This window comes from Rhododendron vialii, chromosome 13a, assembly GCF_030253575.1.
Source record: "Rhododendron vialii isolate Sample 1 chromosome 13a, ASM3025357v1".
NCBI lineage: Eukaryota > Viridiplantae > Streptophyta > Magnoliopsida > Ericales > Ericaceae > Rhododendron > Rhododendron vialii.
In genome coordinates, this window is record NC_080569.1 from 3809686 (window position 1) to 3820256 (window position 10571).

At 37.5% G+C, this 10571-nt stretch overlaps 1 protein-coding gene across 1 annotated transcript; it reads left to right on the forward strand.

Moving 5' to 3' along the window:
* Nucleotides 1–1862: 1862 nt before the first annotated feature.
* On the forward strand, nt 1863–10337 carry LOC131313080 (uncharacterized). Its single transcript, XM_058341165.1, has 14 exons — nt 1863–2128; nt 2670–3029; nt 4409–4583; nt 4974–5057; nt 5141–5382; nt 5488–5707; nt 6059–6138; nt 6337–6421; nt 6888–7019; nt 7115–7228; nt 7346–7393; nt 8305–8389; nt 9440–9496; nt 9761–10337. The coding sequence occupies exons 2-14, from the start codon at nt 2809–2811 to the stop codon at nt 9895–9897; spliced, it is 1680 nt and encodes a 559-aa protein (XP_058197148.1). The 5' UTR covers nt 1863–2128; nt 2670–2808; the 3' UTR covers nt 9898–10337.
* The last annotated feature ends 234 nt before the right edge of the window (nt 10338–10571 follow it).

Consider the following 10571-nt stretch of genomic DNA (forward strand, 5'->3'; position numbering starts at 1 on the left):
TCTGAAAAATAAAACGTCATCTCTTTTCCGGAGTCAAACATTCATCGGCTCGCTTTCAAATGGAATGATCACTGTCGACAAGAAAAATAAAATAAAATGACCATTTATCCATATTAAGAAAATGTTAATTCGTTACGGTACTTTTGAACGCTTCTGATATCGAGACAACTATACAAGCATTCAAATAAGGCGGAGATTTTAGTAGTGTAATTTAGTCGCAATAATAAGGCGGAGAATTTATTAGTATAATTTAGTCACAATGAACCAAACATTATCTTTAATGATTTTGTCCATCAAGATGAATATTCGTTTAAAAATAAATGGGAAAAAAATTGTAATAGTCCTTGTAGTTTAGTGTTCGTGTTAATTTGGTCCCTGTAGTTATAATTGGCTCGATTTACACTCTGTACTTTCCATTTTGTTTCAATTCGGTCCAATTACTAACTTCCGTTAGTCCTTTAAATAACAAAATCATATGGCCCCCTTTTTTGGGGTTAAAACAGACCCATTCGGCTAAATAAACCAACTTCCTTATTTTTTGTCCTTATTCAATTTTTTTTTTCGTATTTGTTAGTTTTTCATCAATTTTTTGGGAGTTATTGCATCGTCATGACGAGAAGAATCTAAAAAGTAAAAAATTATTATCAAAATTCAATTTTTTTTGAATAAAGACGAAAAAATTGGCTTAGGTTTATTTTTCAACATTCCTAGTCAGGAATCAATGTATGGGCCAAGTGTAGGAAAATGAATAGAATGACAAGGCACTATTTTTTGTAACCACTTGGGCTGCTAAGTTAGGTTTATTGTAACCTAGTTGAGTGATTTGTTATGTCTATGTATTAGGTTATGACATGGTAAATTTGGAACTGGGTTTATATAATATTCTGACTTTTGGACATGGTTATTTATCATGTTGTGACTTTTGGATCTATATCATGTTGTGACTTTTGGACATGGTTCTATATGCATTTTCAGTACTATGCAGAAAAATAAAGCATCTCAGTATTTGTCCACAAGTTGAACATGTAGACAATATCAGTGGTTATGATGCCTCATGGCTGATCATGAAAATGCTGAATTCGATGACAACTTTTTGTAGAAAATTATAACCAAATTTCTTCTCAAGTGCCTCCATATCAATGGAGAATGGAATAATGAGCTGTATTTTGGTTCAGAGGTATATTAGGGCAAGAGGGGAATGAGTAACCCTATTCAGCTAAATAAACCAACTAGCTAATTTTTTTGTCCTTATTCAAATTTTTTTTATATTTGTTAGTTTTTCGTCATTTTTTTTGGGAATTATTGCATCGTCATAACAATAGGAATCTAAAAAGTAAAAAATTATGATCGAAACCTATTTTTTTTGAATAAAGATAAAATAAGCCAATAAGCCAATTTTTTTGTCTTTATTCAAAAAAAATTGGATTTCGATAATAATTTTTTATTTTTTAGATTCCTCTCGTCATGACGATACAATAACCCCAAAAAAATTGACAAGAAACTAACAAATACGAAAAAAAATTCAATAAGGATAAAAAATAAGCCAGTTGGCTTATTTAGCCGAACGAGTCTATTTTAACCCCAAAAAAGGGGGCCATATGATTTTGTTGTTTAAAGGACTAACAGCTGACTAACGGAAGTTAGTAATTGGACCAAATTGAAACAAAATGAAAAGTACAGAGTGTAAATCGAGCCAATTACAACTACAGGGACCAAATTGACATAAATACTTAACTACAGGGACTATTTCAGTTTTTTTCCCAAAATAAATTACTAAAACAATTAGTAAAAGCGAAATTTAGGCCCCTATTGTTCACAAATTATTTTCAGAGATTACGGGAAAACCTATATAAAAAGGGAGAGTATTGGGAAGCACGTAAGTAAATAAGCGGGACGGAACAGGCAAGACCGGAGGAGAGAGAAAAACAAGAGAGAGAAGATCCATCCTCTGCCTGCGAGCGAGAATGGCGGATTAACTGTCCGTTCGTCCCTTCTGTGTCCCATTCTCTCCATCCGTTAGTTACAATTTCGCGACATACATTAACACGCAACACAATCCTTGTTCGTCTTCGCGTTACAGCCTTCCCTGGATCGAATCGTTCTCTCTCCTCGTCGCCACAGTTACACGGTAATCCGGATTCCGGGGCTGTCGTTTCTTTGGTTCTTCGATTCTAGGGTTTCGTTATTAAATGTCTATTCAGATTCGTTTGATTTCTCGTATCGTACATGGATTTTGTGAATCGTGCTTGGATTTCGTGAATGGGATTGCGTTCTGATCCGTTGACTCTTGTGGTTGGATCCTGAAGCTTGTATTTTTTCGAAAGCTTCCCGAGAAATCTGTGTAAATTTAGCTATTATTGTCTCTCTTGATGTTTTTCATTTCAAATAAGTGATATGTGAGTAATAAATTTTTTTTTTTGGGGGGTTGAATTTGGTTTATTTCGTCTCTCCTTTCATGCTATATTCGTCGTACAGACACGGGATTTACAAATTCGAGGGAAAATCTGGATTTATGAACCTTATGAGGGAAGAAAGATGATTAATGGTTACCATTATTGATTTTCATTGACATATTTGTGTGTTTGTATGTAGTGCATGTATTTCTGAATTTGATAAGATTTGAAGATATCTGTTGGGTGAAAATTATGTAAGTTTGGCTATTATTGCAGATTGAGGGAGTTTGAGTATGTTTGCATGTGGGGAATTGTCGTGAAAGTGCTAAAGGAAGATACCCGTTGGTGGACGGCATGTGTAGGGCATACTAGATTTACGCAGATGATTGAATGTTGTTGAGGTAGCTTCTGAGTGATGGATTCAGCTAGGAGCTGGTTTCAGAAGTTTCAGCCGCGAGATCGAGTGAGACCTTCGCCTAAGAACAAGGAATCCCCTTCCATGGGAAGAGAAGATTCAAAGCCGATATCGGCTGAAGAAGCATCGAATATTACAAAACAGAAAGTTGCAGCGGCCAAGCAGTATATAGAGAATCATTACAAGGAGCAGATGAAGAACCTGCAGGAAAGGAAGGATCGGTATGTCACTCTGAAGAGAGCTTATGTTCCTCTTCTTTTACATGGTTTACGACAAATATAAAGGCTGTCCTAGGGTTTGTACTCCATCATTCCTAACTTTCCAACTGGACAAAGCCTCACTAGCCAAGGCACGACATATTGAAATTTGAACCTCATTCCTCAACACCTAACAGATTAGAAAAAATCAGTGTTCTAAAAGAAGGATTTAATCGCCGATTAATCGAAAATTTGGCCTAACCGATTAGATTAATGCCTCGAAGGTTGAATTAGTAGGTCAGGAGGTTAATCGGAGTTAGTCGGCGATTAACCGGCGATTAGTCAGTCGGCGTCTAGCGGGGATAAGTCGATTAATCGGTTAATGGGCGATTAGTCGGCTATCGGCGATTAATAAGGATAAAATCTATAATTTTGGAAAATCAAGAGGTGTAACTGTTATATACTCATACCATTTTAAGGGTTTTGAATCACAGTATTTAGGGCTTGTTCAACACCCAGTCATCGATTGATCGATCTCGGAGTCACCTGTCATGTCATATCTCTGTGTAAAACACAAGATTTCCGAGCCGCCTATCGCCTCTCTCTCTCTCAAATTCGAGATCTCCACTCACTCCACGTCTCCACCGACCTCGAACACTAGTTTTTTTTTTTAAAAGCCCATACCCATATTGACAAGTTATTATAATTGGTAAGTGACTAATAAATGAACGGCCCATACCTAGTACCAGTTGGTGTTATAATCATGTTAACAGTTTTCTGTAAAGGAGAGATTTCTGTCATATTTGAAAAACAATTGATGTTGTTGGATTGATAGATGAATGTTCAATTTTTTATGAGAGTTGTCATTGGGGAGTATTTATATATAAATAAATAAAAACCCGACTAATTGCTACAAGCCGATTAATCGGCGATTAATAGGTCTCGAAGCTCGAAGGTGGTCGACCGAGCGACGAACGCCGAGCGACTTTTAGAAAATTGGAAAAAATCATAAAAAGGAGGTGCCACATCTCTTGTTACTAGACAATGCAGTTCTCCTTTGGGAGGAACTGGCCCCTCTCCTAGTCGTGATGTTCACCTGTTGACTTAGTTGAAGACACTGATAAATTTCATGTCAGATGTTTGTTAAATGCATCAAGGGTATTTGTATGAATTCCGTATATTCCCTGTTCTTTTTGTCTCATGCACATTTGTATTCGACATACATTTGTCCAGGTTTCATAATATGACAATAGTTATCGCCCCGAGGTTTATGATAATTGTAATCACTCTTAGAAAGCTGCTGATATAGTGGAGCTTCTTTATTAATAAGATCTAAGAGCCGCATTCATGGTGCTAAGAGTGCAATATCATGTCTAAACCTCCCTTTTTTTTCCCTCATGCAGACGAAATTTACTGGAGAAGAAGTTGGCTGATGCTGATGTCTCTGAGGAAGATCAAAGCAACCTCCTAAAATTCTTGGAGAAGAAAGAAACTGAATACATGCGCCTTCAGAGGCATAAAATGGGTGCTGACGATTTTGAGTTACTGACTATGATTGGAAAGGGTGCATTTGGGGAGGTACATATTTTTCAGCCATTCATGATTTGCTCTATTGTTCTAATTCCTATTTGTTGCGGGGTATGATATCCTGTAATATGTCCTTATAGGACTCCCTTTGAGTTTGGCATTCACCCCCACTAGGAACAGTCTCTCTTTGTTTCAGAATTTGAGTAACAACAGTTTGCGTTGAGAGAGACAGGACTTGAAAATTTTCAATGTGGACTGTTACCCCGTCATTTTATTTTTTTCCTTTTTCTGTTTCCCTCCTTTCTTTTGAGATTTTGAACAGTGGTTTTGAGAATAGATGTATCATGCATGCAATGTTTGCTTTCTTGGTTTTGTTACTGATGTGTTGTAATTCATCATTGACCTACTTTATTTGCTTTATTTGGGTTTTTCCTGGTGCAGGTTAGGGTTTGTAGAGAAAAGACAACAGGTCAAGTATATGCAATGAAAAAGCTTAAGAAATCAGAGATGCTTCGTAGAGGCCAGGTACGATAATATACTGTCTTGCAGATGTTAGTATTGTGGTCTGTTCACTAGATTATTGGTACTTAGCTTATTATTTCTTTCAGGTTGAGCATGTGAAAGCTGAAAGAAATCTGCTTGCGGAGGTGGATAGCAATTGCATTGTCAAACTATACTGTTCTTTCCAAGATGAAGAGTTTTTGTATCTGATCATGGAATACCTACCTGGTGGAGATATGATGACTTTGCTTATGAGAAAGGATACATTGACTGAAGATGAGGCCAGGTTTTACATTGCGGAAACAGTTTTGGCGATTGAATCCATTCATAAGCATAACTACATCCATAGGTTCGTAGCTAGCGGTGTTCGATGCATAAATGTTATTTGTATTTTAAAGTTTTATTGTGATTGCTACTTTCAGATAATCTGATTCCTTCTTTTTGCCTGCTGCAGAGACATTAAGCCTGATAACTTGCTGCTTGATAGATATGGTCACTTAAGACTATCAGATTTCGGACTATGTAAACCCTTAGATTGCAGCACTCTCGAAGAGAAGGATTTTTCAGGGGTGGACAGTTTTAATGGAACTTCACAAAATGGTGAACGTCCTTTAGCACCAAAGCGCACTCAGCAAGAGCAATTGCAGCATTGGCAGAAAAACAGGAGGACACTTGTAAGCTCATATTTACTTGAATGCGTTTTCCGTTTCTTCTCGTCTTTTGTTTATTCTCTTGCTCAGTTATGGGAGTATTTGTTAAGATAAAGTTAACATTTTGTTCGAGTTATGGTTTCTTTTTTGTGTCATCTAGAGGAAATAGTCTTGGGCTCAATCATGTCATTCACTTATAAACAATACAGTAAATAGCAAATTTAGAAGGAAGACCATTTTGTTTGGTCTGTGTTATTCTAATTGAAACTTTGAAAAGATTTGTTGGTGGCTTCCACTAGGTCCTGTTTGTTTGTTTGTTTTTATCATGGTTCTGTTTGTTTATTCTGTTCAGCTTATGTTAGTGTGACATGGCAGGCTTATTCTACTGTTGGTACACCTGATTACATTGCTCCAGAAGTTTTGCTGAAGAAAGGTTATGCGATGGAATGTGATTGGTTAGTGATTTATTCATATTTATTGCGGGACCTTTGGATGTCTGTTGGTTACAAATCATTTTATTGTGCTCTCCATTGCATTTTTGAAAAGTGATATTGTTCCTGGCATAATCAAATTTAATTTCATGGGTTGATGAGTTTAGGCTTTATGAAACTAGGTTTAGACTTCTAGTAGACTTATGATTGGTGCTTTTTTAGGTGGTCGCTTGGTGCTATTATGTATGAAATGCTCGTGGGATATCCTCCTTTTTATTCTGATGATCCTATGTCAACATGTAGAAAGGTAAAATTGCAGATGCTGAATTATATCTTTAACCAATATCAGGTGGATCTACTAACGCCATGCTCCTTACAATTTTGTTTGCTTTTGTGGTTTATATGCTCCGGGGGGTTTAATACTACCATTATGACAAGAAAGATGTAGCATTCAAAGGATGTTGAATAGTTTCATGGCCAAATCAGCTCCTTTTGGTGGCCCTCAGGATAATAAACCATCCAGGATTCTAGATACTTTATGTCCTCAAGTAGTCCCAGATACTTGATCAATCATTACAGATCTGCTCCTACTACAATGCTCTGTTAAACTGACTGTTGTTATTTGTTCATCCTGCAGCCTAGTGGGCCTCGTATTTTCTTTGTCGATATTTATATTTTAATGCTTGTTCACATGAAGTACTTGATAATACATGGTAGAACTGTTCTCTTAATTTCTTTTCTTTGTAAGGTTTTTCCTTCTCTCACTTGTGCAGATAGTCAACTGGAGAACACATCTAAAGTTTCCTGACGAAGCAAAGTTATCTCCCGAAGCAAAAGATCTTATTAGTAAATTACTGTGCAATGTCAACCAGAGACTAGGCTCAAAAGGCGCTTATGAAATAAAGGTGTAGTATGGTGTGTCCTGTTCTATGTTCTTCTCTATCTGTTCTGCTAGTGGATTGCAATAATAGGAATTAGATGGTTGCTTCTTTTATTTTAGGCTCATCCCTGGTTCAAAAGTGTTGATTGGGATAGGATATACCAAATGGAGGCTGCATTCCTTCCTGAGGTCAAAGATGAGTTGGATACTCAAAACTTTGAGAAGTTTGATGAGGTTGGTTGTTTTTCCCCTCAACCCTAGTTCTTTTGTTGGATTTGTAGAGGTGACGTGTTGAGGCGCCCTTTGTCACCCTCGATGAGTGTCTTATTCTGTTATTTTTTGGGTCTGCAGTCTGATAGCCAATCTCAAAGTTCATCCAGAGCAGGTCCATGGAGAAAGGTAAGCCTGTTGGCTGCAACTGTTTGGAGCTTAAACTGAGATATGTGGTTTTCATAGATTCTTATGTGTTTTCGGACTTCAAATCATCTTTGGTTTCAAGTTTCAACATATAACAATTCCTTGTTGGCTTGTCTTCGTTCCTAAGCTAAAATGGTGAAAAGATGAGCTTCTTTTTGTATCAGTCAACAAAGTACATGTACTGGGGAATTGAAACAGCTGTTTGATGTAAGCAGTATTTGATACCCGGAGGTTTGAAGCTTGTGTTGAAATTATTGACGCTTTGAGCAATGACAATAGTGACTGCATTTGACTATAATTATAGCTTTGGAGAGGCTTATGGAGAAGGAAAAAAAAGAGGAGAGGAAGAGGTAAAGCTGCACAGGATTGACTGATAAGCTGGCCCATGTAGGCAAACCCAATTTGTTGGGACTGACTGGCTTTCTTATTTTGTTGTTGTTTTGCTAAATAAAGCAAATTAAATATTGTGACATTGAACATACGATCTTTCAGTGATTGTTTCCACAAGTCTGTTTTTAGAGCGGTCGCCGGGAGTGGCATTGTGTAACCAAATCCATGGGGGCACTCCGGGCCCAACAATCCCTCCCTCACGATGACGCTCCCGCTACTCGAACCCATGACGAGTTTACTAGCATGCAAATGTTGAGTTAGTGATTGAGCTTACTAGAAATTGTGAACATGCCGTCTATAAGTAGTTGTTTGCTTGTGAATACACGGCAAGTGCATTTGCAGGGGAATTTCCTCTTCAATGTCTATTATTCATCAATTGTGTTATTGAGGTTTCATTTTATTGCTGACTATTTATTCATATCCTTGTGTTGCTGTTAACATTTTTTCTTTTTTGTGTCCTCCATGTATTGATTCTCTCTCATTTTTTCTCCTCCTCTCTGCAGATGCTCTCATCCAAGGACATCAACTTTGTAGGGTACACGTATAAGAACTTCGAAATTGTCAATGATTATCAAGTGCCTGGGATGGGTCTCTCTCTCTCTCTCTCTCTCTCTCTGTCTCTGTTTGTGTGTGTGTGTCGTTTTCACGCACAGTTGATATGATACGTTTTTAAGTGGGTACTGTGAACTTACAGCCTTGTAAGGTGGAGATCGGACGTTGTCAATGAACAGCTGTCGGGCCTTTTTGATGACCTTAGTCTCCTCCTTTTGGGCAGTGTGGGATATTTATGTGTGCATGCTACCACAGCTTAACGGATGGTATCTTTAAAAAATTGTTCCAAAATTGTACGTTTTAATTGTATTTGGGTGTTTTTTGTGTTTCCATTCAACCTTTTGTTGGATTTCCTTCCCCCTCCCCCGACTTGATGCACCCATTGTCAAGTTTCTTGATAAAATTTTTGCCTATCAAAAAAAAGGAATGGTGACCTCTCCTTCCTTTTGTTTGGCAAGACAAGTAGTGATAAAGGGAAGGGAGGTGTAGAGCCAAATATGGGAACATGCATGGGAGAACTTTCTTCTTTAAAAAATTTAATGGCTATCATGCATGTTGGCCATTGTCTTGTCTTGTTGATATTTTAGTATGCTCAAGAATCTTTGATATCATAGGTTGCATTTGGGTGACGAGATTTCCAAATTTTCCTTTATTCTCGTTCCCAGTGAGGTCCAGGTTACGGCCACTGCTAATTGGTTGAAATTCCATTACTTCAGGTCTAATATACTGGCCATTGGGTTCACCTAAAGAGGTTTTCGGTCCTTCTAAATTTCCTCTGATATATATATTTTTATCATAGTCTTGTGTCATCAAATGGTCCAACTGCAGTGGTGCATCATCATGCCTCATTTGTGCAGTCTTCTCTTTTTCTTATCTGGGATGAGGTTTGGAAAGTAATATTGACCATCAGTGCTACTATGGATTGAAGTGGCGACATAACTTTCAATATTTCTTTGTTGTAAAGATGGACTATATCCATTTGACCATTCATTAGTCTATTTTTGCTGTTAGTTGTTTGTACCAGTGTGATCTTAGTTTGTTATTGATCTTTTCATTGACTTGGTTCTATTTTATTCCCCTTTGCAGCTGAATTGAAGAAGAAAAACACCAAACCAAAGAGGCCAACCATCAAGACACTCTTTGGTAGGCTTTCATCTTCATCACCCCATCTTTATTTTCTTGAGAGCATGTTTTTCTTCTTCACCTGTCAATTTTGATAAGCAATTGCTCGTTTCCATACGACCTCAACATCTCGTGATCTGATGTTTCAATACACAATATAGATGCCAATCAAATAAAGATATATTCAAATATAGGTGCAACCAAATAGCATAGCCTGTGCTCCTGGCATTGCTGCTATAGCTTATTTTTGCATCTCTCATTTCTTCGGGTTTTCACCTCTTGCAGAGGAAGAGTCAGATACACCAGACTCGGATGCTAGTGAAACGTCTCAAGGGAGCTTTTCGAACCACCTGCCTCCTCAACGAGCCTTTTCTGAGAAACGGAAAGAGCCTGCTTATGAGAAACGGAAAGATTCTGTCTGACATTGCTGATCCCTCCATACCTTCTGATGGAATCAACTTTCATGAGTAAATTTTGCCCTCGATTACGCTAGTACATGTGGATTAGAGACTAATTTGGCAGGAACATGAGTCTGATTGGGACACGTACAGTCGGTACAGAGAAGTGCTGGCTTTTGGACGTACTTGTTTGTGTGAATCGAGATCCTTTTAACTGTTTTTGGTTTTGTTCGTTTTTTTGCAAGAAAGAGCGGAAAAATCAAACCACCGATTCATTTGATTTGTAATTTGTTTTGTAACCTTTATTTTTTCCTCTTGTAAAATGCTGTATACGGAAAAAAATATCTTACACTCATGCCCAAATGTAGCATGTTGTCACTTTGATTTATAGAAGTTAACTTCCTTTAGTAGTAACTGCGATCAATCATGATGTTTGAGGGGAGTTAAAAAATAAATATAAAATAGCTGCTGTTTTTGCTCATTATTGTGGTTGTGTCTGCTCCATACTTCTGATGAATGGTATTGGTAGGGTAGTTTTGCTCAATATTTTGTCGTTGACAACTCTTTTGCTGATTATATATGGGATTGGGAAAATCTTGTGTTATTGCATTTGTTGGTGCTTATAAATGTGATTTGCCGGATGCTGTGGTTGCAAATAATGGGTAGCTGTTCTTGTTCTCATCATCCACCCTCCTCTT

Bases quoted from the DNA above. Each gene is read 5' to 3' on its own strand.
- LOC131313080 (XM_058341165.1), top strand. From the start codon at position 2,809: ATGGATTCAGCTAGGAGCTGGTTTCAGAAGTTTCAGCCGCGAGATCGA. The intron at 6,139-6,336 runs GTTAGTGATTTA...GTGCTTTTTTAG, and splicing joins TATGCGATGGAATGTGATTG to GTGGTCGCTTGGTGCTATTA. The intron at 8,390-9,439 runs GTCTCTCTCTCT...TCCCCTTTGCAG, and splicing joins TTATCAAGTGCCTGGGATGG to CTGAATTGAAGAAGAAAAAC.